The sequence below is a fragment of the Mya arenaria genome, chromosome 3 (genome assembly GCF_026914265.1).
Source record: "Mya arenaria isolate MELC-2E11 chromosome 3, ASM2691426v1".
NCBI classification, from domain to species: Eukaryota; Metazoa; Mollusca; class Bivalvia; order Myida; family Myidae; genus Mya; species Mya arenaria.
The window spans coordinates 44,541,027-44,567,248 of NC_069124.1; the positions used below are offsets into that span (position 1 = coordinate 44,541,027).

A 26,222-nucleotide genomic window follows, 5' to 3' on the forward strand; every position below is an offset into this window, starting at 1 on the left:
GACACCAGATGATACATTTGCAAGTCAAAAACAAAAAGGCAAACGCTTACATATAATTGTTATTGTTGAGTGCAACGTATTGAATGTTACTTACTGATATACATGTACCACGTGCACATCACTTATGGCAAATTCACTTTTCGTAGTTTTTTGCGTATTTTTCCAATTCAAAAATTACTGGGTATATCTAACCAGTTAGTTTTAAAATAACTTCGTTTTATTTATAGACACTCATCATATGACTTGCTCATGCTAAATATACACCCAACATGGCCTCCCAAAAAGGACGTATATGCAAGGAATAAGAAAAAACTGCTGCGAATTAACGTGGACACAGAGCCCGACAGGTAAATACAAGTGATGGTATTGGTCGATGAAAACCTTTGAAAGGGATTTTTAACAACTGCTGAAAATGATAGTTCATTGTCTAAACGCTTGACAGGTTAGTTTGCGGAGGTTTTGAAACCGTCACGTGCCATGCAAGGTGCTGGAGAAAACACCGTTCCGTGCTATTTTTAAAAGTGGAAACTCAGCTTAGACAGCGTATGAGACAACATTCTTTAAATCATGTAAAATCAGGTTTAATCGGTCACATACTATCCAGTATTGACACTTCTAAGCTTGTTTTGATAAAATACTGTATTTGCCGAATTTGGTACCATCTGGTGTCTAGTCCCTTTAATATACTTTTTGGTTCAATTGTCAATCAATGCGAACTAGCTTTCCAGCTGGGTCGGTATTCATTAAACACCGCAAGTTGTTTACTAACTCTGAAAATTCTATTGTCAATTTAATACGGTGTATACGTTTTTATTACGTCGAAGTGTGTATTTTAAATAAAATGAATGACAAAAAAGTATGTCAGAAATAATCAAATAACTATCAAAAGCTGTTTTACAAATATCGGCCATCTTCTCTATTGAAATTTACAATAAGATAATACTCTTGACGCCATTTGTATTTTTAAGTACTACAAAATGCACATTGGTCTTTCTCGGTCATTCTTGCTTGGAAATAGGAAGCTGAAATAAAAATGTTTCAGTAAAATCACTTACCGCGGCGTATATCCGTTTACATAGTAAAACAATTATCGCATGGCAAGTGGTTCTAGCACTGTCACAGCGAACATGTTATACATTATGGATAGCGTACGGCGCCTGGAATTCGCTGATTATATTTCATCAACTATCCATATTGATTGTAAAAAAACAACAATTGTTTCTGTATTGTTTCCCGTTTTGTTTTGACTACATGTAGAATCAGTCTTAAAATCATAAAAAATCTCATCTAGTAAGGCGATTATAAATCAATTGGTAGATTTTCACCCCCCCCCCCACCCGTCACCCCCGCATATTCTCTTTTCTTTGACGTAGGGTCTGTATTTGCGTATCGCTGTTATACTTTCCAGGAACGGCGTTTGTTGTCGAAGTATAATAATAATGATGATAATAATAATAATAATAATAATAATAATAATAATAATAATAATAATAATAATAATAATAATAATCATCATAAAATATTTTAATAATAATAATAATTATTTAATAATAATGATGATGATGCTGATGATGCTGATAATAATAATAATAATAATAATAATAATAATAATAATAATAATAATAATAATAAAAATACAAATAATAATAATAATAATAATAATAATAATAATAATAATAATAATGATAATAATAATAATAATAATAATAATAATGATCAAAATAATTACAATACTACTACTACTACTACTACTACTACTACTACTACTACTACTACTACTACTACTAATAATAATAATAATAATAATAATAATAATAATAATATAATAATCATAAAAAAATAACAATAATAATAATGATGATGATGCTGATAATGATGATGATGATGATGATAATAATAATAATAATAATAATAATAATAATAATAATAATAATAATAATAATAATAATAATAATAATAATAATAATAATAATAATAACAAAAATACAAATAATAATAATAATAATAATAATAATAATAATAATAATAATAATAATTACAACAACATCTTTATTTTAAGAAGGTTACACATTATGACATAATTACAGTGTCAACTATAAAACATAATATTTTCAATATGGCCTTCTAAAACAAACCATAATGACATACAGCTTTACACAATTTACACATGTGTACATACTATTATTCAAATATCATCAAAAACAATAAACAACAAGTCATATAAAGCATTAATGAATACTTTAACATGTTAATTATGTTATACACAAATACACTTGTATAACATGCACCGGTTAAATAGGGAAATTGTTACGATGGTGATTTTGTGTCCCTTTTTCAATAAGAAAGAGCATGAACACATATTCAACGGTGAAACAGTCATCTAAGAAAAATAAAAATAAAATAAAATGTCTTCCCCGCTCCCCATTTAAAAAATGGATGAAAATCTAGCAATTAATTCATACAACCCTAATTGCTTATATATCTGCAAGAATCTTCGCGAATGACTTTGTTATGTTTAGTAGCTGTTCGTGGGGACTCGTTCATGGTTTGTAAAAAGGATTTTTTACGGATTTTTTTTATTACGAAATAAAGTGTGGCAATTCAAAAGGAATGTTAAAACTAAGATACTGACGGCTGGAACCCTTTAAAAGGTGTTGATATATGCTCAAATGTTGTCTCTTTAGTCCGACCTTTTGATTTACCTTTTTTTATGATAGTCTGGAACATTTTGACATGAAAACATATTCATATTGTCGAAATATTTATTTCGTAATTTGCAAACAAAGTTTCAAAAATTCTTTAATCCCTTCTTAAAATTTGCTTTATTCCTGATTACGCCAAAACTTGCTACAAAGAATACATGTTTTACTGTTTCGCTGTTTTGCTCATACGAAATAATTTACCTTAAAACTAATTAACAAATGGAAATTTGAAACGATTTCATTTATATGATCTTCTCTATAAATTGGAAGGCTCTTAATGCTGGCATTATTTGTTTTGTCGTCATTCAAACATCAATGGTTATATAAACAAATCGTTTATTGAGTTAATCAAATCGCTACTTCATATTAACAGTATCACGTAGCAACAAGCAGCGGCGGGGACAGTATTTGACGTTAGAGAGGGGAGGGGGTAACTTAGGGGCATTAAGCTTTTGACACGCGAACCGAAATTTGGTAAAAGTGTTGGTGCGGTCGGGTGGGGGGGGGGGGGTTGTAGATCGGTGCCCTTCGGTGTAGGGAACAAACACAGTATGTTTTCTATTATTATGGTTATTGCAACAAAAATATGCAAAATTGATGTAAAACACTAGTTTTATTTCACCAAAATGTTGGATAAAAGTTTAATTTTGTCATGATAAGAACGTAATAAAACCCCAAGTAAAACGAAAACACGAAAATGTATTTATTAACCTTTTGTTTACAAATCAGAACATACTAATTTACATGAGCCATAATGTTATTGACATATATTAATACAGCAAGACGCCAGAAAACGTAGAAAGTGAAAATTGTCACTCGAGTCGATTGTGGTGTCCGGAATCTCATACACTTGTATCTGGACCGCCTGGCCGTGACTCACGTGAATGATGCACGTGTTTCCGCCCATGGACTGTGCCTGTCGCGGACCGGAAACCACGTGCGGATTGGCTACGGCGTCGACTTCATTTACGCCGTTAACGACGAGACGAACGAGACGAACGAACGTCGATGTCGTGGAATCAAAGTGATAAGTGAAGAGGTAAATGCCAGAAAGCGGCGCCGTAAACGCGCCAGTGAAAGTGTTGTAGACATTTCCGTCATTGAGTAGAATTCTGTCAAACTTGATTGCTTCGTTCGTCATGTGCTGTTTCGACTGAGACAAGTACACGGAAATTGCAGCGTTGCCAACAGCCAGGCGTTGACGTGACAGCAGCCATGGCGGAAGTTTCAGCGTAGTTGGAGCATCATGGTTGATGTTATCCCCTGAAGGGTTTGAGTCATCGTCCTTATCATCACGTGAATGAGCTTTTGAAGTTCCATCTTGTCGGCTGCATGTTTGTGCTCTAATATTCCTATTTTATGTTGAAGATCCTGAATTGAAATCTCTTGGCGTACATTTTCTATCGTAAGGGTTTCTATTTCTTATGTGCTGCTGCAACTTCTTGCTTTAGTTAGAACACTATGTCCATAAGGTTGTTCTCTTTGTTTTACAATCCAAGTCAAAGAATACTTGGTATAAGAGTTAAACACACAAAAGCAAAAGACACTTTTTTCATTATTTTGGATGTTTTTAACTAGTTAAAGTAGCGTGAATCTATCTTTGCTGATATTTATACTACATACAACTATACTTAATCAGAATCTACATCTTACATGAACATTGATATGCCGGGATTCATAAAGCATCTGAAAGGGGCTAGACACCAGATTATAGAATTGCATGAAAAAACGAAAATTGTCAAAATCTTAGTAAGTTTAAAAATAGCGCCGGTATATTTATCTGTACTCATAAACAGATATAATTAAACTGGAAAACCATTATGCGCTTTTTTAAACGAGGAAACACAGATGAAACAGTAATATGATTGTTGCGTTTATTATTATAAACATGTAAAATAATGTATAACTCCTACTTTCTCGCATTGGCCACTCAAGGATAGTTTTGAGGAAATACAATATTTGCCGATTTTGGGACCAGTTAGTGTCTAGCCCCTTTAAGTCATTTTCTAATTTAAGTCATTTTTCTAACTTACGTATCTTTCTTGATCATATAATAAAATACCTTAACTATGTCTGAAATAATCAGTAACTTCAATAATTAAACAAAATACATAGCTTTACGTAAAAACACTATTACTTTTATTATAATTTGACTATGAAAAAGTTTGGAAATTTTTATAAGTTAAAGAAATGATTTGACAACATATTTATTTTTTGTGTTGGAATGAGACAAATTTTGCCTTCATATTTTATTTCCAGTGATATAAGACTGCTGACAAAATATCAGATCGCAGTTTTTCATACGTTCGTTCAAAAATTATTATGGCTAAAAGCGGTACTAACGCTTAAACAATAAAAAAAATTTTTTCGACAGATTAGCAAACAATTGAGATTTGTTATATTGTGAGTTATCTTATATGACTGAATTGAAGGCATTGTTGCCAAAATGAGCTGATTCTGAGAAAAAAATGTCAAAACTGTTCATTTGTGAGAGTGCAGCTTTAAATCATTTTTCTAACTTATGTATCTCTCTTATCATATAGCATAACTTGACTATATCTGAAATAATCAATTTTTAATAATTAAAACTAAACATACCCTTACGTTAAAACACTAATACTTTTATTGTAATTTGACTATGAAAACGATAGGAAATTTACTTAAACTACGAAATGACTGAAGAATACCGCCACTGATGCATGTGTTTCGTTTCCGCATTCATATTTCTAAGGGCATACAACAAAATATATGTTAAGAATATAAAATTTTCTTTTCAAATCAATAAACATTAATGTTTTAAATGATATTCAAAGTGAGCGTATGTAAAAAACACAAAGCGAGTATGTTCAGCTTCTAAGCGGTTTAACATTTATCTATAAAACAATCCAACCAAAAGCGCTTTTGTAACCTGGGTGGTGTTCAATATTCAATTATCATTTCGTACTTTTGTATTGCTTTTCAGAAACTAAATGTTTATCACTATTTAAGACTCCTAGTTTCATTTAAATACATAAACTGATAATGTTTAATATACGAAGTACACTATGCCATGGGACAAGGTATAATTTCGAACATAAATTAGTTTTAGGGAAAACATGTTTGAAATTACATAAATAAGTTCATATACTTGAGGTTTTTGTTTTGTGTTTTAAGTTATTGAAATATAGAATCTTTTTTTATCGTATTTAGATTTCTCCTATAGTGTTTTGATTTTCCAAGTCTGTCGCAGTTCCGAATAAACCTTCAAATCATTTTAACTTATTTACATACTCTCTTGATTTTCTGAACGATAAAGTTTGCCATCATTTTGCATTAACAAGCCGATTCTTTGTGACCTCTGCAAGCGTGGTTTCTAAAGAAAGACCTGGGTCATGCGTATTAAAAAACGAGATTGAAATTCTAGATAATTTTCTTGATAAGAGCGAAATGAATACAATCAAAATAATCATAAACATAACAAATAAAGTAACGAACAGGGGAAATGTAGATATAAGGCGTGATTCTTATTTTTCATGCGTTCATAAAGTATAACGATTCGCTGCGATTTTGCAAATTTTCCAAGACAAAACTCCCCCCCCCCCCTCTCTCTCTCTCTCTCTCTCTCTCTCTCTCTCTCTCTCTTTATTTCGCTCTCACTCGCTCTTGTTTTCTCTCTCACCCTCTCTGTCTCAATCACTTTTCTCTCTCTGTGATTATATTTCTTAAAAAGCACTTGGATACTTATTAAGTTCCTTAGACACTTGGCAATGCTTTCACTTGATGGTAAATAGTGCCATTTGCTTTCCGGTGGTATTGTTTTAAGTTTCCATTCGGCGGAAGAAAAGTAAAATATTTGACGAAACAAAATCTTGGGTTCTAGATTTTGTCTGTCTTATTGGTTAGGCAAATTTACCTGCATGGCTATGTGATAAATAATAGAAACGGACACTACTGCGTCATAAAACCAGTTTCGTTTTGGGATTTTCATTACAAGTGAATGATATGAACGCTTTTGACATGAATCTCTGACAGAAAATTTTAAGAACAGTGATGTTCTAATTGGATACATTTACGAATACAGGTACTGATTTAAATACGTATATTTAAACTCAGTGGTGGGGGCAGTCATTACAACTAACTGAAAATAGTTGATAAACTAAAAATAAATTCACAGTAATTTAATGTAATGTATATTTCTTTGCGGCCATTTTTATTATTTACGTTAAGGAAATATTGCACGATAAAGATCAATGTTTAAATAATAAAAAAATATACCTTAATGTTTATTTGAAAATATCATCATTCAAATAAGTTAATGAATCTTTGGTACAAAAACTAAACTTTGCAATATTTGTAAAATTATATCTAGTATTATTGTAGTGATATCGGGGCCATACTTAAAATTACCACACTCGTTTTATGTACTGCCAAATGTCAGATATGATTTGATGCTCCAAAATGTAAGACCTATCCTCAAAAAGTTTTCTCATTATCACTTTAATGTCACATCTTTACAAACACTTATATACCTGAACATAATACTTACGTCATTATGTTATGATATAATATAATGTTATTTAAAAATAAAATGATATAAACACGTGCAATTTAGATGTCTTTATAGCTAAGATACCACTGTGCTTTGCTTAGACAATAAATTGAACGTGTTATTTTCCAGACCCTCCAGTAACTACAACCCACTGCAGTATGTTTGTATCTGGAAGCCAATCAATGACTGAAGCTGAAGTCCAGTCACTGTATTTGTGCAAGGAGGAGGTAATTCTACAAATCAACCCTTTGGTTGTGTCCTCAACGCTTCGTAGAAAATACCCTCGATTCGAACGTGTTCACCAGATTATCTACCATTTAGCACTAACAAATAACAAAGAATATGTATCAGAACTGTTAATAACCAACCTGCTACGAACTATTTGCTTACAGGACTTTTTATTGGTTCTTGAAGGATGTGGCTATAAAAGACTAGCAGCAAAACTTAATTTTTCACCTTTTAAACTTGTTACGGCTAAAACCATGGCGCATGTACACAAATCGACATCAGGTCAAAGGCCATTTCTAAGCAAAATGGTTGATAATCTTAAAACGATGGTGGATGATGCACGGTTCACTAATCCTCGGCTTGCATTAGGCAAATTAAGTGACAAGTTTATAAAACAAATGCAAAATGAAAGTAATGAATATCGGAGACAAATTCTTGCTGACAAATGTGTAGCAGTTATTGGCGCAGAAATCGATGCGATAGCTATAACATTTGATAAAGGTCTGGGTGAAGGAAACGTATTCATAAAAATGAAAAGTCTCACAAGCGAGACAAGTAATACGCTGCTTACAGATGTTGTTTATTTTGGCCGGTTAGCAAATGCAAATGCTATTGCAGGACGTTTCAAAGAAAGCGAAGATATGCTCAGAGCTGCTCGTTGTAAGGCAGTCCATATTGGTCTTTGCCGTGAACTTTTGGTCATGTTTTATAACGAAGTTCAAGTAAGGCTGTATAGCTTTGAAAAGACGCCAACAGCTAAAGAAAGGCAGACCTTGTTAATGTGGGGTAAACGTGGACTAGAATGTGTTAAGGAGAATATGGCCTGTAAAAAGGGGTGGAGAAGAACCTTTGTTTGCTTGGTCTCGGGAACCTGGCAAACGTAATTAAAAATTGTCCTGTTGACGACGCATGAATTGTAGAAGCAAAGGAACTTCTTGCCGATAAAGATAGAAACTGGACTTCTATAGAAACAAGACGAACAATGTTTTACTATGTTGCTAGAGCTAGAATAGCGGAGTTGAAAAAAACAGTACCAAGACTGTCTGGACAATTTACGATTACCTTTAAACCTTGCTCTTGAAGGCCATTTTAATGAATTTGGATTAATTTCAACTTACTTTGATAAGGTGAACACTCTGATGCATCGGAAATGTCAACACAACGACATCATAGAAGGGAAAAACCGGTGACGAAAGTACATGTTGATATGACATTAGATAAAGAAACAAACTTTGCTTTCATTTATAGCTCGCCATTGCACCAACGTCTCAATAATATCAGCATCCGTGCATTTGAAGATGACGATACCGTTCCAAAACGCAGGCTTAACTCTCCAGTAGCTTGGAACTCAGCATCAAATGTGGCCCTTCATCGACTTTGTTCAGATGAAGACAGAAACCCATCGGTTGAATTTCGGTTAGAACGTGAAAAACATAATTATAGCTTTCAAGATCAAAACAGTCAGTCAGTCGACTTCGAGCGAGAGAACGACATAGTTTTAATGAAACCCAATATTCTTATGTTTTCCGATAAAAGCAATAGTTCATTCACAGATACGAGCATGACAATATCTACACCAGGCATATCTGGTAGGTTTTGCATGGAAAGTATAAGAACTAAACTGAAAAGTCATACAGAGCCAAAGGAAATATGCTATAAGCAACAAATGAACACCAGCTTTAAAAGTGAAAGCGCAAGTCAATTTTCACAAAGAAAGGCTGGCGTAAAAACTGAACAATCTGAAAGAGCAAATGGTGATGTTCACTTTTTAAATTTTGAGAATGCTTATAGAATCTACCAAGAGATCCAGAAGCCAGACACAATAAAGCAAGGTAATGAATCGAAGTTGTCAGTTCGATTACCATTAAGTGGCCGCACACCAGCCGGCAATAGCGATGCGGATTCTTTTACGAAACCTAAATGTTTGGTTTCCTCTGGACATACGGTCACTACACAAAATCACTTACATGGTGAAGATCCACACGCCATAGAAACGTATGGCACATTCGATTCCTCAAAACTATGCATGTCTGACACTGGAATGAAAGCCCGAATTCCGCCAGAGGGCCGTGACAGTGCTGGCAATACACCATATCAAACAAGAGAAATATCGCCAGATTCTCAAGAAGGTTATGGAATGATGGAAGTACAAGAGTAGAACATTTAGATGTGTACCATTCGTTTATACAGTCAGGTTTATCTGAAAATCTGTCCTCTCTGGATAGCGACGATATGTTTGGTGATTGACATGTTGAAAGTGCTTCTCCGTATTGATCGTTTAAACCACTGTTTCATTTTAACGCAAAACACTTGAAGAAAATGAACGGTTTCCAAGGCATCCACCAAAATTGAATGCAAGGTTTATCGGTCTATTTTAATGTACTTCTAGTTTTCTTTTTTATGTTGACTAGGTGGCATATCATTCAGCATGTTACGCGTTGTCTCATATCGTTATGCTTTAATCTTGATTGTTTAAATGAAAATATAGTTCATGTTGTTGCTATTGTTTGTTCCCAGCTGCAGTAAGTTTGGTCTCTAAGTTAGTTTTTAGTCTGATAGTCCTGTTTGCTGTGTATGCGTGGACTTGGAGTTCAGGATGCACAAAAATGTGCCTTTTGGTTGTATTTTTACCCAAAATTTATAAAGTGCTACTTTAAAGAGTATTTTTGTAAAGCAAGAATATGTGAAAATTGTACTATAACCAATGTTAAATTTTTAACTTGCATGATTGCAAAATATGTCTATTCGCGTCAAATTACAGTTGAAATAAGCGAAAAAACCACAAGCTGCATTTTCATCCTTTATGTGTTGTCGGTTAATTATTTTAATGACTTTTTATCAATCGTTAAGAAATATAAGGGTCACTGTAGACTGTACTCACATATTTTGATATATGACTATTTGTTACGCCAGTTTCATAGATATATCGAGAGATACTTGCACCTGAAGTTTGATTTAGTGGTTATATGTTGTCTAGATGAAATGATAGATGAGAGGATTTGGTTGCAAAGCGGTATTGTAAGAAAACTGCCAAGGTTGTTAAGAAGGGCCTCGTGGTAGACAGGGTGTACCCTTATCTGGGGGCCTCTGTGGACAGGGTTAATGTTTCAGAAAACAAAATTGTAGAAATAAAGAACCCTTCATCAACTTGGGGAATGACATTGGCCGAGGCTGCAAAGAAACTGAAGTGTCTCAAGCACAATGAGAATGATGACATAGTTCTGAACCCAAGTCATGAATATTACACTCAGATCCGGGGCCAGATGGGTATTCTTGGAATCCCTAAATGTGACTTTGTCATCTGCACAAAGGAGGATAATCTTATTCATGAAGTAACATTTGACTCCATATTCTGGGAAGATTGTAAAAGAAAGTTTGTTACATTCTATGGAAATATTATCGTCCTAGAAATTGTCTTCCCCAGAGTGAAACATGGCTTAGAGCCTCACGTGTATCTGCTATGTCCTTGATTGCAAGTCCAAGTCTTAACCTCACTAATGTCGCAAAGAACTGGTCTAATAAAGACATTTTTTCACCCTTTCTTTTCCCTGTCTTTGTTTGTTTCCCTTTCCAGTACACTAATCTTTGTGCTTTTGGTTTAACATACTCGAACAAGGCATGGAAAGCCAGTGTAGAATTGAACTTTCTTGGATGACAAAAGAATATTTTTTGCACTGAACAACTTTTTAAAACTTCATAACACTCATTTTGTAAAGTTGATACTTTTTCTTTCAATGTGTTTATCATTTTTTGTTGATTTTTTTTTTTATTTTGATCTTTGTCAAATTATGTCCAACTTCAGTTTTAAAAGAGTCAATTTGAACACACTTATGACTTGGTCTGCTTTCTGGCATTTGTGTGGAGTTGTCTTGAACTGGAATTGCAGTTAACAACCAACAACTTAGTTCGTCTTTGTTTGTTTGTATGGATACTGACTGCATCGGAGGATTTGTAGACACATTTGGAAAACCCGCTTTAGCGTACAAGTGGTCCTCCTGATGAATTGGAAACTGCAAATACAGAAATGATGGGAATGAAAAGAACATTCAAAGTCAGCACATTCACATAAACATTCACAGATTTGTGGATAATATGTAACATATAAAATTTACTAATGACTGCCAGAAACAGAACACCGATGGTTAATACTTTTAAGCCATTTGCTACCTATCATATGTGCCTTGCAATATGAGTTATATCAATAATTTGAAAATATTGAAGTTTTTTTCAGGAAAGAATCATAGCTTAAATGATTAATTGCTGTCAACCTCAATGTTAGACACCAAATGTTTTTGACTGCAAATTCAATATCTAGAATTTCTGCTTCAAGCCCTCAGATACTTTTTAGTTGTGGTGTTTAACTATACCTGAGTGATATTTGCGGAGGAAATATCAGGAAATTTAGGTTCAGACTGCAACATGTTTTCTGTCATGATCTGCACTTCATACTGAACATCGTTTATGTCCACCTCGTTGATCACAAGCTTCTTTCGCGCGCTGTATCGAATAGGCTTTGCTTTTATACCAGTTTCCACAGCTTCACGGTATACTCGAGCCTTCGTGCTTGTTGCAGTCAACTTTAAATCATAAAAGAAAGTTTGTTTAGTATGTCATTACCTTAGAAATCAATATTTTATGTTCTACCCGAATGACTTTAGATTCCAGTTCGTACCAATTAAAGATATGCACTGTCTATTATAGATAATAAGCAGAAGGGGGCAGGAATAGAGGTTTAGCACACAAACACTAAAAAAGGTATAGTGTATATCTTTAATCATGGACAATACTGTGTGAAATTGGTTACCTAGGTTGGATTGGCTGACCAGGTGTTGTAATAGTGGCAGGCAGTTTCTGAGTAGGTATGTAGTCGACACTGTGAAGATTATCGCTTTTAACACCATTTACAAAATGTGCTCCGCATTCTCTTGTATAAAGAGTCACTATGAACTTGTTTCTGCCATGACACTGGCGACCAGTTGCTTTGATCCACGATTTTCGCCGACCTTCAGGTGTAAGTTTGATTTAGTGGCCCCATGTTGTCTAGATGAAAAGCTTTGTATCAAACTTATAATTCATTATCAATTAGCTAAATGGCAAGAATATATAAGGTTACTATGTTCATTGCAACAACAGCAGCTGTATATTTGCCATTTTAAAATGTCTGCATTGCTGCTAACTTGTTTATGGAAGATAATCTGAAGATCATGTTATGAGTCTGTATGTTGTTGTCTCCCTTGATAATAAGAACTCATGCAAGTACCATTTCAAGGAATAATTTGTAATTTTAAAAGCAAATTAGTATTAATTTTAATAACTCACGTTTATACCAGCATCGCCAGAAATATACGACTATTTATCAAAAGGGGCATAACTTTAAAATGATTGCTGATTCTTAGCAGCATCGCCGGAGATATACAAATGCTATACATTCATAAAATGCGGCATCACTGATTGATGGTGGCATCGCCAGAAATGAAAGAAAAAAGAAAAGTACACATTGGCATTACCAGTACTAGAGTATATGTACATATTGTTTTCGTTTTTTATTGCAAAGACTATGATAATTCTTAGTCATGACGTTTTGATTGTTAAACGGATAGACTTATGTGAATATTATTGTTGATGGTAATGCATGAATCGCTGTTTGTATACGTCTGTTTTTGCTGACGGATATAGATGCTTTATAGAATCCTCGGCCGGCAAATTGGATCTTCTCCCGGAACTGCTACAGACGGGCCGGACAACACGTATCAGTCATCAATGTGTTCTTTGGTGTATAGAAGGGTTCTGATAAAACAAAATTCAAAATCACACTTCAATTTGATATTGATTTATTTTCATGAATTATTATAACAACACTTTAGAAATAAATAACATATATTAATTATGATAACAATAATATGATATGTTCATAAAATGTATAACATGTAAATTATTCGATGCACATAATATATATTATACATTCTTCAAATGTACCTGGTCCGGTTTTCAAACCGAAACAGTATACTAACTAGTAGAACCTTGCATTACCGACGTGTGTTTCCGGTCATGTGACCAGTGCAAGAAAACCCCGTCTTACTACCCCCTCCCTATTCAAGATGAGTCACGCGCAACAACGCGCCACTTCTTATTTCTTTTATTGTATGATTTATGAAAATACATTACGCAATTTCAATTGAGCGCAACCAAATATATAGGTATGCAAGAGTTTTTATCTAAAATTTTTTTATTAAAAACGCAAATTCTAGAGGAACTTTTTGTCGTCATTGGGAGCTAAAATAACTACACCACATGACGTCAATAAACAACGTCGCACGCGCTTTTTGATGAAATGTACAAAAACGCATTTTCTATGTCAATTTTCCCATAACAATAATATTCTTTTTCTCAATAAGGTAAACATACAAAAATGGTATTCAATTTTGATACAAAACCACGAATTAAAGGGACTAGCTCATGTGTAAGAAAACCTCCTCCCCCGTTAAAGGCACTGAAAACACTTACAGTATTACTGATTTACTTTTTGATACCGAACTTGCAGAAAAATAAAATTAAAAATTGTTTTAGTGGGGTGCGAACCCACGCCGGTACAGTAAAGGAAAACAATATTGTACTGACAACAGAAACGTCACCCCTACAATGAATATTACACAAACATCGGATAATTTAACTACTAAGCTTTTTATTAATTCACGTTACGAACACTATTGAAAAATGGTGTACTTAAAGACAATGTCTTAGCGAATATGAACATTTGTTAAAGGATTCTAGCCGTTCTTATCTTAGATTTAACACTCCTAATGATTTGCCACACTTTATTTCGTCATATTATTTTTAAAAAAACATGAGCGAATCCCTTTAAACTCAATTAACGGACATTAAAAGAAGTGTTATATGCTAGATACTGGCATATTAATTTTTATCGGTTGGATTGTTTTCAAACTGCATACGGTCAGCCTTTTTGTGAGATATGATTAATATATAGTCTTGTGGGTGTTCAACACAATATTTGCGTAAATGCATCGAATACCTTCTACTTCTGCAATTGTCCTAGCCTTCATTCTTTATCGACACAATCACATGATGTAACTAACAAATCAAAGTAATAAAACACAAACAATTCGAAAGACATTACAAACACTTAATAAAGAAATTTCGATTGATGATATTTGCACATTATACGCCACACAATTTCAAAATTTCAGAAAAATAACATGTTGATAGTATGTAGAATGTTCACCAGCCGTGTTCTTGCTCATTCCGGGGAGTGACATCCAACTTCCGGTATTCCATAGGGCCGGCCAGGCGCCTGTCCTGCTGCAGGTCTATGTATATCCTACACACTCGATCCGGTCGCGGGGTGCGCTAGAAATAATAAATAACCATTTTAAAGATGCTATGGTGTTTTTTATTACACATGTACATGTGGTTTTTCTAATAAAAATAAAATGTAAAATATGTACCGTTTCGAAAAGATTTTTACACGTGTTTGGTGTAGGCAAAAGTCGTTCAACGATTAATTTCGAAGCTTATTATATCATTGTTCAGCTATTCAACTTATAACTATTCTCGAATTAATGCTAATACATTTGAAATAGATAGTAGTGTGTCAACCTATTAGAATACGGCATTCCAGCAAAAATAGATAATGTACTAGAAGAAATACGTACATCCGGAACGTCTCTGTACTCCGGTACCGTTTTTGCACTCTTAACCCTCTTGATTGCATCTCGTAAAGGAACTCGAAAGCCATTCTCATACAACGTTTTCCCATTCCCACCGTTCACAACCACTTCATGCCCATCACCATACCTGTCCGCATAATTGTTGATGGCGAAGTTAGAATCCCTTCGAATTTCTAGTTTATTCCAAATAATATTGTCAGGTTTTCGATATCTGTTTTCTATGGTTTTAACTTGAAAGTTTTTAAATGATTCCACCGTATCCTCAGAAGATGTAGACCGGCTGCTTCGGGAAGAGAGATCTGTTTTGGCTCTTGGTAAAAGGAAGGTTGTCTCCAATACTGGCAAAGGGGCCGGCTTTGTTTTAGGCGGTAAGGGGGCCATGTCATATTTCCTTCTTATCATCTTTCTGCGTTTACTCGGCGACCGTGTATGGTGTCTTCGTTCACTATCACTTGATGTTGTTTCCTCAGGTTTTCTTTGAAAAGCTTTCTTTTGTGGTTTTGTCTGTTTCTTCTTGTCAATAGTCTGTAAGTCTTTGTTTGTCTCGTAAAAGTTCAACAAATCTATTGATATCAGTTTTCTGGAATTTTCAGTACTTTTACTACACTTCATGTTTATGTCCTTTCCAGATTTTCCACCAGTGTAATTTGCCCCAGAGTTAGTTTTACCAGAGTGTTCATTAAAACCTGCATAACTAGAACCTTTTCTCGAACTCTTAACCCTGTTAGCATTACAATCTTTATCTCGGGACTTCGGTGATTTTGCTTTTCTTTGGCGAGTTGTGGTTGGTACTTTGCTTCTACTTGCTTTTTGGCTGTCTTTACTTTCTATTTCAATTACACTTTTAGTGTCACGACCAGGTGTTCTAGACATCGTTCTGAATGACTCATGTGAAGCTTCCGCAATAGAGTCAAGGCCGGGCTTTAGACTAGCAGCTGACCTCTTAACAGTTGTGTACTCAGCAGTTGAAACATGTCCACCGGGGTCATTTAACTGTTTAAATTCTAACTCTCCATCAGTGTAATCTTTCTCAAAACCACCTTTGTCGTAACTGACATCGTTGTCGCTTGAATCAATGTCAAGTTCGGCGTGTGAATCAGCACTAGAACCTACAACTTTAATTTGACTTTCGATTTCTTCTTCCTCGCTTTCTTCCGTTGTTGATTCAACTGGTATCGCGATGGTATTTTCTATTCTACTTCCACTAATTGTAGAGTGCCCATGTTCTCTGTTATTGCCAAAGCCGTCGTAGGTAACGTCATTCTTTGAACTACGCCTATATGTGTCACTAGTATCATTTATATCGGTATTTGCACTTCTATTCTGAGTTTGGCCAACATTTTCCAGTTTTTCGGAAAAGGCATACCATTCTGGCTCATGTTTCTGGTCTCGTTCCAAGTCATTATTTGGTTTACTTTCACCGTTCATATCTACATGATAATTATCCCCATGCTCATGAGAATCGTTAAGACTGGAATAGGAATTACTGGTCGGAATTTTACCCACAACATGAGCTCTGCCATAAGATTTATCCTCATTATTTTCAAATTCAGGATTCTCATTATGAATTGTACATTTTACAGAGATATCACTGGAATCTTTCCTATGTGTTTCGACAACAACTTCACTATTGTCGTAAAACTCGTCGTCAACGAATTCCGTTCGTTCATGCTCACCATTCACCGTTCTAGGGTCATCATTGCCTCTATTCTCTATATCATCACCTTCTTTTGTAGTTTCACATTCGTTTTCCTCATCTTCGATACTTTGCGTATTCGAATATGTATCACTATCCTCCGCATCAGCTGCTTTTAGAATTGAATCAAGCACAAGATGATCCATCTCTGTTTTATCTTCATCAAAACTGTTTTGCAACAACACAATAAGTTTGTCATTGCTACGTGCCGGTAGACTTTTTGAACGATGGCATTTCTTAAAACCAGGATCTTTGTCGCTTTCGTGACTGTCAGATGTTGGTCTCATGTTTGCGCGATGGTAATTTTTATTTATGTTAATGATTTCGTGTGGCGATGGCGTGCATTTTGGTAAACCACATTTGCAATAATCATTCAATCTCTTTTCAGTTCTATCATGTTCACCAAAGTGAATGTCACGAATGTCTATCTCTAGGTATCCAACTACAACATCATTTGAACACTTTGCAGCTTGAACTGAATTGTCAATTGTCCCCTCTGCTATGGACACTGAATTCCGTCTTGATTCAAATATTCTATCAACAAGGGACGCATCTGACTGTCGCCGCCTTCTTCTTGGTGTAAAGGATACCCTTTTCACTGAATCTTTCGGTATTGGGTCGGTGAAGCCATGCTTCGCATAAGCCTTGACGGTAGATGTCGTTTCTATGGCACGGTGAAAAGATTCTAGCAAGTCAATCTGGGCACGCTTTTCTTCCTCTATAGATCCAAGGAGATCGGACACAAGTGTGAATAGTTTGTCCTTTAAGAAATGTCGCTTCACAACAGACTTAAACGTGCGTGTCTAAAAATGAATAATAAAAAACATAACAAAGTTTCGTAAATTAAGCAACCATTTACTTAATATCAATAATTATTTCCTTTTTTTATTAATGATACTAAAATAATAAGAGATCGATTAATAGAAATAATGTTTTTGGTATTTGTATCGGTTGTCTAAATAATCCGAACTGATATAACGTGGAGACATCAATTCCGTTTGTTCAGAACGAGTATTTCATTAAATTTAAATTAAATATAGGCATCTTAACTTAAGCGAAATCATAATAACTTGGCTTTAAACGGGTGCATTTAACTAAATCATACTAAATCCTTACTCAAACATTGCACTCCGTTTAAAAAATATTTGTTTTTGATCCTTGTGCGAACCTAAGTGCCTTAAAAGATTGCGAGTAAATAATATTTTGGAAGTTAATTCAATGTATTTCCACAACCAAACTAGAATGTAACAAATCTTCAATCAAACGTGAATCAAAACGATATTGCAATATTATTCAATCGAAGTAAATGTATCAATAAACCGACCTCGCAAAGACTTTCTGGTCCAAAGTTTTCAACAAAAGAGACATTTAAAATAATTGAAATATAACTACAACAACGAAAGGTTATTATTCAGCCTTTCGGTGACAAGTACAATACTTTGGTGGCATTAAAACACAATTCAGAACTTGTAACAACCGCCCGGTCTTATTAATAAAGTCGAGTGAATACCCCGGGGGTCGCAGAAAAGATCTTTATTATTTATAAGCAACCTGTGCTTGTCAATATAAGTGAACACATCTTAATTAATATTGAGATGGAAAAAGAATTTAAAATTGATATAAAATCACATTATGACGCAAGATATTCTGGAAGCTTTCGCAAGTTTACATTTCCTTGGTAAATATTAAAGTTGTAATTAAAACTAAACCGTTCACATTTAAACCTGCACTCTCATAGATTGACCTTTTTGTCAACTGTTTTATTTTGTCTTTAATATAATAACCAAATGTTCGTAATGTTATTGCAACCAGTGATAAAAGACTGCTTACAAAATATCATATCGCAACTTTTCATATTTACGTTCGAAATTTGATACGCAAAAAACACATTTTTCTTAAACGTAAGTAGCGCTTTTAGCCATTAAACTTCAATTTTCTAAAGTAATTGTTAAGAACTTCTATCTGATATTATGTCACCAGGCCAAAATTTCTCGAAACTTTTAAGCTTAACAGGCTTAAGTAGCTTATTTCAATAAGCCAAAATACATACTTGAATTGATTTTTGATAAATGGAAAATGGTTAATTGTGATTATCATAATGATAATCCCTATCTAAAGTATAAAAACTCTTAAAGAAGCTAATTTCATGCTATTTATTGAACACCAAAAATAGTGAGCTTAGCTTAATCCTGTTATAAGGGACTTAAGAAGTTTCGAGAAATCGGGGCCTGTGTTTTAGACTGGTTTCCAGATATTTACGCCGAAAATTGGACCATTCCAAGACAAAAAATAAAACAATTGTTAAAATGGTCAATCAGTGAGAGTGGAGCTTTAAAGGGAATCGTTCACATTTTTTTCAAATTACAGTTTTGTTTTGTTTTAATTTGAGCAAAATTACGCTGTTTTGTCGAAAAGCGTTAGTAACGATATTAAAATTTGATCATCTAAGGCTCGGATTGAAAAACTTATGTTTAATTAACAGTCTGTCAGTAAAGTGTTGGTGTTTATTCATAAATTAAGAAAAATAGCTCAATCTAAACACAATGTACAAAGAATCGTTGCCAACATACAATTTTTGAGTGAATCCATTAAAGCCATTCCTAAGGCGGACAGGAACAACTTTCAACTTGAAATACTTAGTTAAATATCATTCTTTTTTGTATTAATATCCAAGAAACACACACACACACAAGAAATGTCCACTAGTCCCACGCCTTAAGGTTTTATTAAAAGACACGATGTAAATGACGCTTCACAACAGACTTAACCGTGCGTGTCTGAAAATGAATCTAACCAAAATATTTGAAAGTTTCATACATTAAGCAACCATTTACTTAATATCAATAAGTATTTCCTTTTTATTAACGACAGTAAAATAATATTATATTTCATGATCACTCTCATAAGAGATCGATTAACAGAGACATAAACTCCTTTTGTTCAGAACGAGTATTTCATTAAATTTAAAGTAAATATATGCATCTTAACTTAAGCGAAATCATAATCACTTGGCTTAAAACGGGTGCATTTAACTAAATCATACTTAATCCTTACTCAAACACTACACGACGCTGAAAACATATTCGTTTTTGATCCTCGGCGAACTTGAGTGCCTTAAAAGATTGCGAGCAAAAAATGTTTTCGAAGTTAATTCAATATATTTTTACAATCAAACTAGAATGTAACAAATCTTTAATCAAACGTGAATCAAAACGATATTGCAATATTATTCAATCGAAGTAAATGTATCAATAAACCGACATTGCAAAGACTTTCTGGTCCAAAGTTTTCAACAAAAGAGACATTTAAAAATATTGAAATATCAATACAACAACGAATGGCTATTATTCAGCCTTTCTGTGACAAGTACAATACTTTGGTGGCATTAAAACACAATTCAGAACTTCTAACAACCGATCGGTCTTATTAATAGTCGAGTGAATACCCCGGGGGTCGCAGAAAAGATCTTTATTATTTATTAGCAACCCGCGCTTGTCAATACAAGTGTACACGTCTTAATTAATATTGAGAAGGAAAAAGGATTTAATACAAGTTTAAAACCACATTTGACGCCAGATATTCCGGAAGCCATCACAATTTAACATTTTCTTAGTAAATATAAAAAAAATGAAATTACAACTAAAAACTTTGAAATTCATATTCAAACATTTAAACAACTTTTTTTTCAAATTTGAGAGAAACTACTCAATTTTGCCAAAAAATCGTTAGTAACGATATTAATATTTGATCATTTTAGGCTCAGATTACAAACATATGTTTCAATTAGAATCTGCCAATTAATTGTCAGTGTTTGCTCATAAATGTTACTCAAATTCAACAAATTTTACAAACCAATTAGACTATTTAAGCCTCTTCCAAGACGGATAGGAACAGCTTCCAACTTGAAATTCTTAGTTAAATATCATCCTTTTTACTTCAATATCCCAGAGAAACACACCCACAAGAAACGTTCAAAAGTTTTATTAAAAGACGCAATGTAAACACTTTAAACATACCAGTGATGTGCCTTTTCTTAAATATCAAAAGTAATATCTTATAGAGCACCGTTTATCCTTCAAATACAGAGCAATAATGGAGTCGAAATGTGGTATTTATGTATTGATTATCAATCTTTTAAAGGTCTATATTAATACTTGAATGTCGGTTTACTCAGCCACACATAGTTCAAACAAGGTTTCACATCCTTAGTTCAAATTCTCCAATATCGTTATTGGATTCAACAAATAATTGCTAGCCGACTTTTATTTGATCTATAGGGTTGTATTTCAAATAAGTATCAACGTATGACGGGCTGACATATATGTTTGTTGCTATAAATTATCAATAGGGAACGATGACTATTTATTTGTACACCCAAGTTCGACATTCTCGTTCATCAGAGCGGGTTCGACAATGATAAATAGATAAGCATCCTCGTTCTGGTTTACGAAAATGAATTTCAACTGATTCTTATGAGTTTTTATATAAAACACCAAAATGTGAACAGTTATGTTGTTTTTCTTGTCTTGCATTTTATATGTCAATATAGATAGATTTGTGTATGAAAATGTACATACATATTTAGAACTAAGAGTTCTTATGTTCTAAATATAGGTAAGAGTTTAATAAATAATTCCTTCGTGAACAAGTAGCCTATGGGAGCGGAGTTATCGCACTTTAAAAAATCATAAAACTAATCAATTTAAAAATCTAGCACCCCTGATTGGCTGAAAATTTAGGGCAAACACCAAGGAGGGGTAGGGCCAGGGGCGGATCGAGAATTTGACGTTAGATGGGGCGTAACTTAGGTGCGTTACCATTTGACTTGCGTCCCTTCCTCTGAACCAAAATTTAATTGGTTTAAAGTGTTTGCAGTGGGGTTTGGGGGTAATACCCTAAGATTATTTATAATTTATAGCCCGAAATGGTTAAGTAAAGTAAAGTTAAGTTGTCTTCACAATCAAAAATAATATTTTGATATATTAACTAGATATCTAGACATCGTATGTTATATATCAATGTAATCTTAATATCAATCTGAGGGTTCGAATATACGATTATGCGTTTATTTATGATCCCCATTTTTGCGCTTAAGCTTTAAACGTGTGTGTTGCATGTCTTTAGTGCATGTGTTAAAATTGTTTGATCATTGTACAAGACTCGAAGATTCATTTGATAATATATTTTTTGACTCTTGGCAAGTGCAATTTCTGCACTCAAAATCTGACAACTGACATTTCATTCAAAAAATATGTGCCATATTTTTAATTGGCAAATTATATTAAAATACAAAAATCTAATATTAATAGAAAATTGAATAGCCGCGTTGTATCGAACCTGTCATTTATTAACGATTATATATCTACATATGACTTGAAGTACTGCTCTGTGGCCATTTTTCTGCAAGACTGAACAATATTGAGGTTGTGACAAGGTCCAATGTTTATTTTAAAGCTGCACCGTTTTGACCACTTTTTTGTCATGGAATGAGCTAATTTCTTCAATTATGTGGGAATGCAGCTCGGACTGTAAGTTGAACCGTTTTTATCATAAGTGCTATGCTCTTTTTGTTAAGAAAAAACACACACACACACACAATAATTTTTTAAAGTTGATGTGATAGGTTCGGCAAGGAGTAACGTAGATTATATAGAACTCCGAAGGGACGCAACGCTTATAAAATTCCTATGTAAGCTCTAGGCCTCAAAGATTTTCTGTGACTTTATACGTCGGCCAAGGAGCTCTGTGCGTCGAGAGCTAAATTAGTGCTTTGCGGGCTTCTTATATTGGCGCATCATGACTAGGTGACGAACTTTTCGTAAAGTTCAAAACGTTGGTGGTTCTTCCCGATTAATACGAATACGTACCTCACTTCAAAATTAGATAAGATGTCGCCACATTATATCTCCGATATTAGTTACGTTTCACAAGTTTGTAGGATTAAGGACTGACCATGGTAAAAATGTTGACAGTGAGGGCACGCTGTCGTATACGAATACTACGTTCATTTGATTTGTGTCCATATTTTTCTACGTTACGCTTCATACGTGCTGTTATATGCAACGAACACGCGTTAACATGAGCGTGGAAAAGCGGCCTTACGCGTTTATTTCAAATCGGCTGAAAACTGTTTAAGTAGTAATGAAGTTGAAAACGTATTTACAAAAAGTGAAAAAAATACCAAATTCGGACAGCCATTAAACTTTTACAGACCTATGTATACACATATCGATAAACAATGACGAGCGGCAACGCAGTGGTGTAGACATTTCCTGCTTTTACACATATCGATAAACAATGACGAGCGGCAACGCAGTGGTGTAGACATTTCCTGCTTTTACTTTCACTTTGGATACTCGCAATTTCAGAACTAATGCCATTTGGAATATCTCGGCCATTTTTCCATCGAAAACAACCTCGGATGTATGCCGGTACAGACGTAGTTCGTAAACAATTCAATAATGTTTTAATTAAGTTAAGTGTTTAATGTGTATGTCGTAAATCTAAGTTTAAGTGTTTAAATGCATTAATAATTAAGACTCACAAGAGTAACGTAATTAAATTAAACTGTTTAATTGAACTCAGTACGCGATCTACATGTAGTGTAGTTAAATGCTAATATTTCTGACATTGTAAACCGTCCATGCATAACCAGGGTTGTCTTTGATTGAAAACGGCCGAGGAGTTCCGAATGAACTACTGCGTACAAGTATCGGTTAAATCGGCTATTGGCTTATTTATCGTATAGCTACGGAGTTAACCGATCGCGATCGTTAGATTCTGTAAACAAAGGAAATCTGGCATTGGATAGACCTCAGCCATTTTCCATCGAAACACCCTCAAATGTATATGAACGGTTTGCAATGTCAGAAAGCTACGTTGAAAGAAGACCGCCTAGAAGTTTCAGTTTAGCAGTCAAACATAAAGACTTTACTCTTGGGAATCTTAAATTATTTATTCAATAAGTCACTTCACTGGCAATCAGTTCCAACTTAGATATACAAAGTACACTTCAATGAATTTATACTATTATTTAAAAGTTTACGAATACTTCTACTAATGTTCCGGCATACATCTGACGTTGTTTTCGATGGAAATGGCCGAGGATTTCTGACTGCCCCGTTAATTGTTGTGCTGAGCAAAATAAGAAGAAAAAAAGTGTGATTTTAAACACTGTCTAGTGTCTACAGGCAACACCGTTGCGTACATTATTATAAACGAACCAAAATATACATGTAAACTGATAATCGTCTCAGGGATCATTTAATCGATTAAAGGCAACCTTAATCGTACATGATCTACATTAATCGCCAAAGGTAAACCTCCATTAAATATGCAAAATGTTAATTTCATACATTCAACTAACCTGTGGTGTAGATGGTGCTTGCTTCGTCTGTCCCTCTTGGCCTGCAGTTACGTGACCAAGATCACCACGTGATTTAGAGGGATTTACATACCGCTGTTCAAGTTTACTGTCACCTGGATGATCGTATCCTTTCTTCGATGTGGACGGTGTCTCAACTTTCAATCCAAATTGGTTTATAGTCAAATGACCGTTCATCTTCAGTGATGTGGACAATGTGTCTGTCCTCCGTTCAAATTGGTTAACAGTCACGTGACCGTACTCTGTATTTGATATGGACTGTCTTTCTAGCTTCTGTCCAACTTGATTAGTAGTCACATGACCATCCATCTTCTGTGATGTAGGCGGTTTGTCTACCTTCAGTCGAAACTGGTTTGCAGTCACATGACTGATCTCATTCTGTGATGTAGACGATCTCAATCCCTTACGTTCATCGGCAACTGTCCTCGTCTCTTCATCGTAAGGCATGTCCATTGTTTGGTTACATTAGCAACACGATATTTCCACCGTCAACATCATGCCTTGTCGAATTCATGAAAACAGAATATAATCCCAATATCACGTTTTAAACTTTAAATATCATTTCCAAATTTTCAGTTATTTTTCCCAACACAGTTATGAAATAGTATATAGAGGTATTTCAGTTTGCTTTGGTACTAATTCCACACCGATTTGTAAAAACATATTATTTTCCATATTCAAAAATGTTTCTATTGCTTAAAGTGTGTTTCGTAGCAAGTCAATTGTCTCCAACCTTTGATGTGCCCATCTTCAAACCCTCCATTAGCAGGCTCGTCCCATGGGCTCAAAAGGCTTATGGCTTTATGTTACCATATACATCCGGAACCCGGCTTCACGCTGGAAATATCAATTTCACATTGTCATGAATGATTTATGATTTATTAATGAATCACGAGATATTGCTGTGAGTTTAATATTTAATCAATTTGTTATTATTAATAATAACCATGATCATAGCTTGAATGAGAAATAAAACTCTTGTATGGTTATGGTTTGTGATAACAGTATCAAATGGCTTGTAATAATTAATTAAACTCCATAAAAAGGAAATCACATATCACTACACAGATTATTTCCAAATTCCATTATATCAAATATACAAAATATTTATATACAGTTGAACCCCGTTGGCTCGAAATTGCTTGGCTCGAATTCCTCGTTGAATTGAAATGGATGTAAAGGACCGATTTCTATATACTGAAGGTAAGCATTCCCTCTTGGCTCGAATATTTCGAGACTCGAGGTATTTTCTCTGTTCCCAGGGGATTCGAGTCAACGAGTTTTGACTGTATTTAGGTATTTATGACCAAAAAAATATTTGCAAATATATAAAATAAATAAATACTTTTGTTTCTGTTGTCAAATGAATCCTATATCACCATACACATTATTTCCTAGAAAAATGCAAAGGTATATATAAATATAGTTATTCTTGTCATAAATACCTAATGTTTTGTATTCCAAACTCCTGTTTAAATCCCTTAAAACTGAAAGCTATTCTCCGTCTAATACATAATTGAATTTCAAGTGAAATGATGCATTTACCTCGCTATTATATATGCATCACAACAACCAACAACAAAGCAATGTATCCAACAACAGCGTTTCATAAATAAAATCGAACAGGCAATAAGGGAAAGATATTATGAATCGTTCATGGTTGACATTTGTATTGAATTTCAACCAGAGTCAAAGATGTGCAGGTATTGATTGATTTAGTGTCTTTCACCACGTTCGCTGCCAGACAAGGGAAAAGTCCGACTAGGAACAATGAAGATGGCGGAAGTGACGCGTTGTATTTGTGGGCTTAAACTACTTGTAATGTGTGAAAAGAAAGCACTTTTATAAGGTGGATTCTGTAAGGATTGAAAAGACTTCCTTTAATCGAAAGCTGTTTTGACGTCTTTTCAAATACTGACAATTGAAACACTGCTGCAGCTTTGAGATTTTCTGCTTAAAATAGCTTCATCACTGTCAAGTGCTTGTAATGCGCGAGAAA

At 34.2% G+C, this 26,222-nt stretch overlaps 2 protein-coding genes across 3 annotated transcripts; both read right to left on the reverse strand.

Annotated features, from left to right (window-relative positions):
- Positions 1-3,459: 3,459 nt before the first annotated feature.
- On the reverse strand, positions 3,460-7,232 carry LOC128226045 (complement C1q-like protein 3). Its single transcript, XM_052935943.1, has 2 exons — positions 7,228-7,232; positions 3,460-4,030 (listed from the first exon to the last, which is right to left on the reverse strand). Exons 1-2 carry the CDS (start codon positions 7,230-7,232, stop codon positions 3,460-3,462), a joined length of 576 nt encoding a protein of 191 aa, XP_052791903.1.
- Positions 7,233-13,317: 6,085 nt separating this feature from the next.
- Positions 13,318-20,906, reverse strand: LOC128228979 (cylicin-1-like). 2 transcript variants are annotated; one of them, XM_052940578.1, is made up of 3 exons: positions 20,856-20,906; positions 15,129-17,642; positions 13,318-14,823 (listed from the first exon to the last, which is right to left on the reverse strand). In XM_052940578.1, the coding sequence occupies exons 2-3, from the start codon at positions 17,124-17,126 to the stop codon at positions 14,695-14,697; spliced, it is 2,127 nt and encodes a 708-aa protein (XP_052796538.1). In that variant the 5' UTR covers positions 17,127-17,642; positions 20,856-20,906; the 3' UTR covers positions 13,318-14,694. The 2 variants fall into 2 exon arrangements, with proteins under 2 accessions (XP_052796538.1, XP_052796539.1); XM_052940579.1 differs by lacking the exon at positions 20,856-20,906 and adding an exon at positions 20,692-20,759.
- Positions 20,907-26,222: the final 5,316 nt, after the last annotated feature.

Excerpts from the sequence above, each read along its gene's own strand:
- LOC128228979 (XM_052940578.1), bottom strand. The coding sequence starts at position 17,126 with ATGAGACCAACATCTGACAGTCACGAAAGCGACAAAGATCCTGGTTTT. Across the intron at positions 14,824-15,128 it reads AGTACAGAGACGTTCCGGAT|CGCACCCCGCGACCGGATCG; the intron begins GTACGTATTTCT and ends TATTATTTCTAG.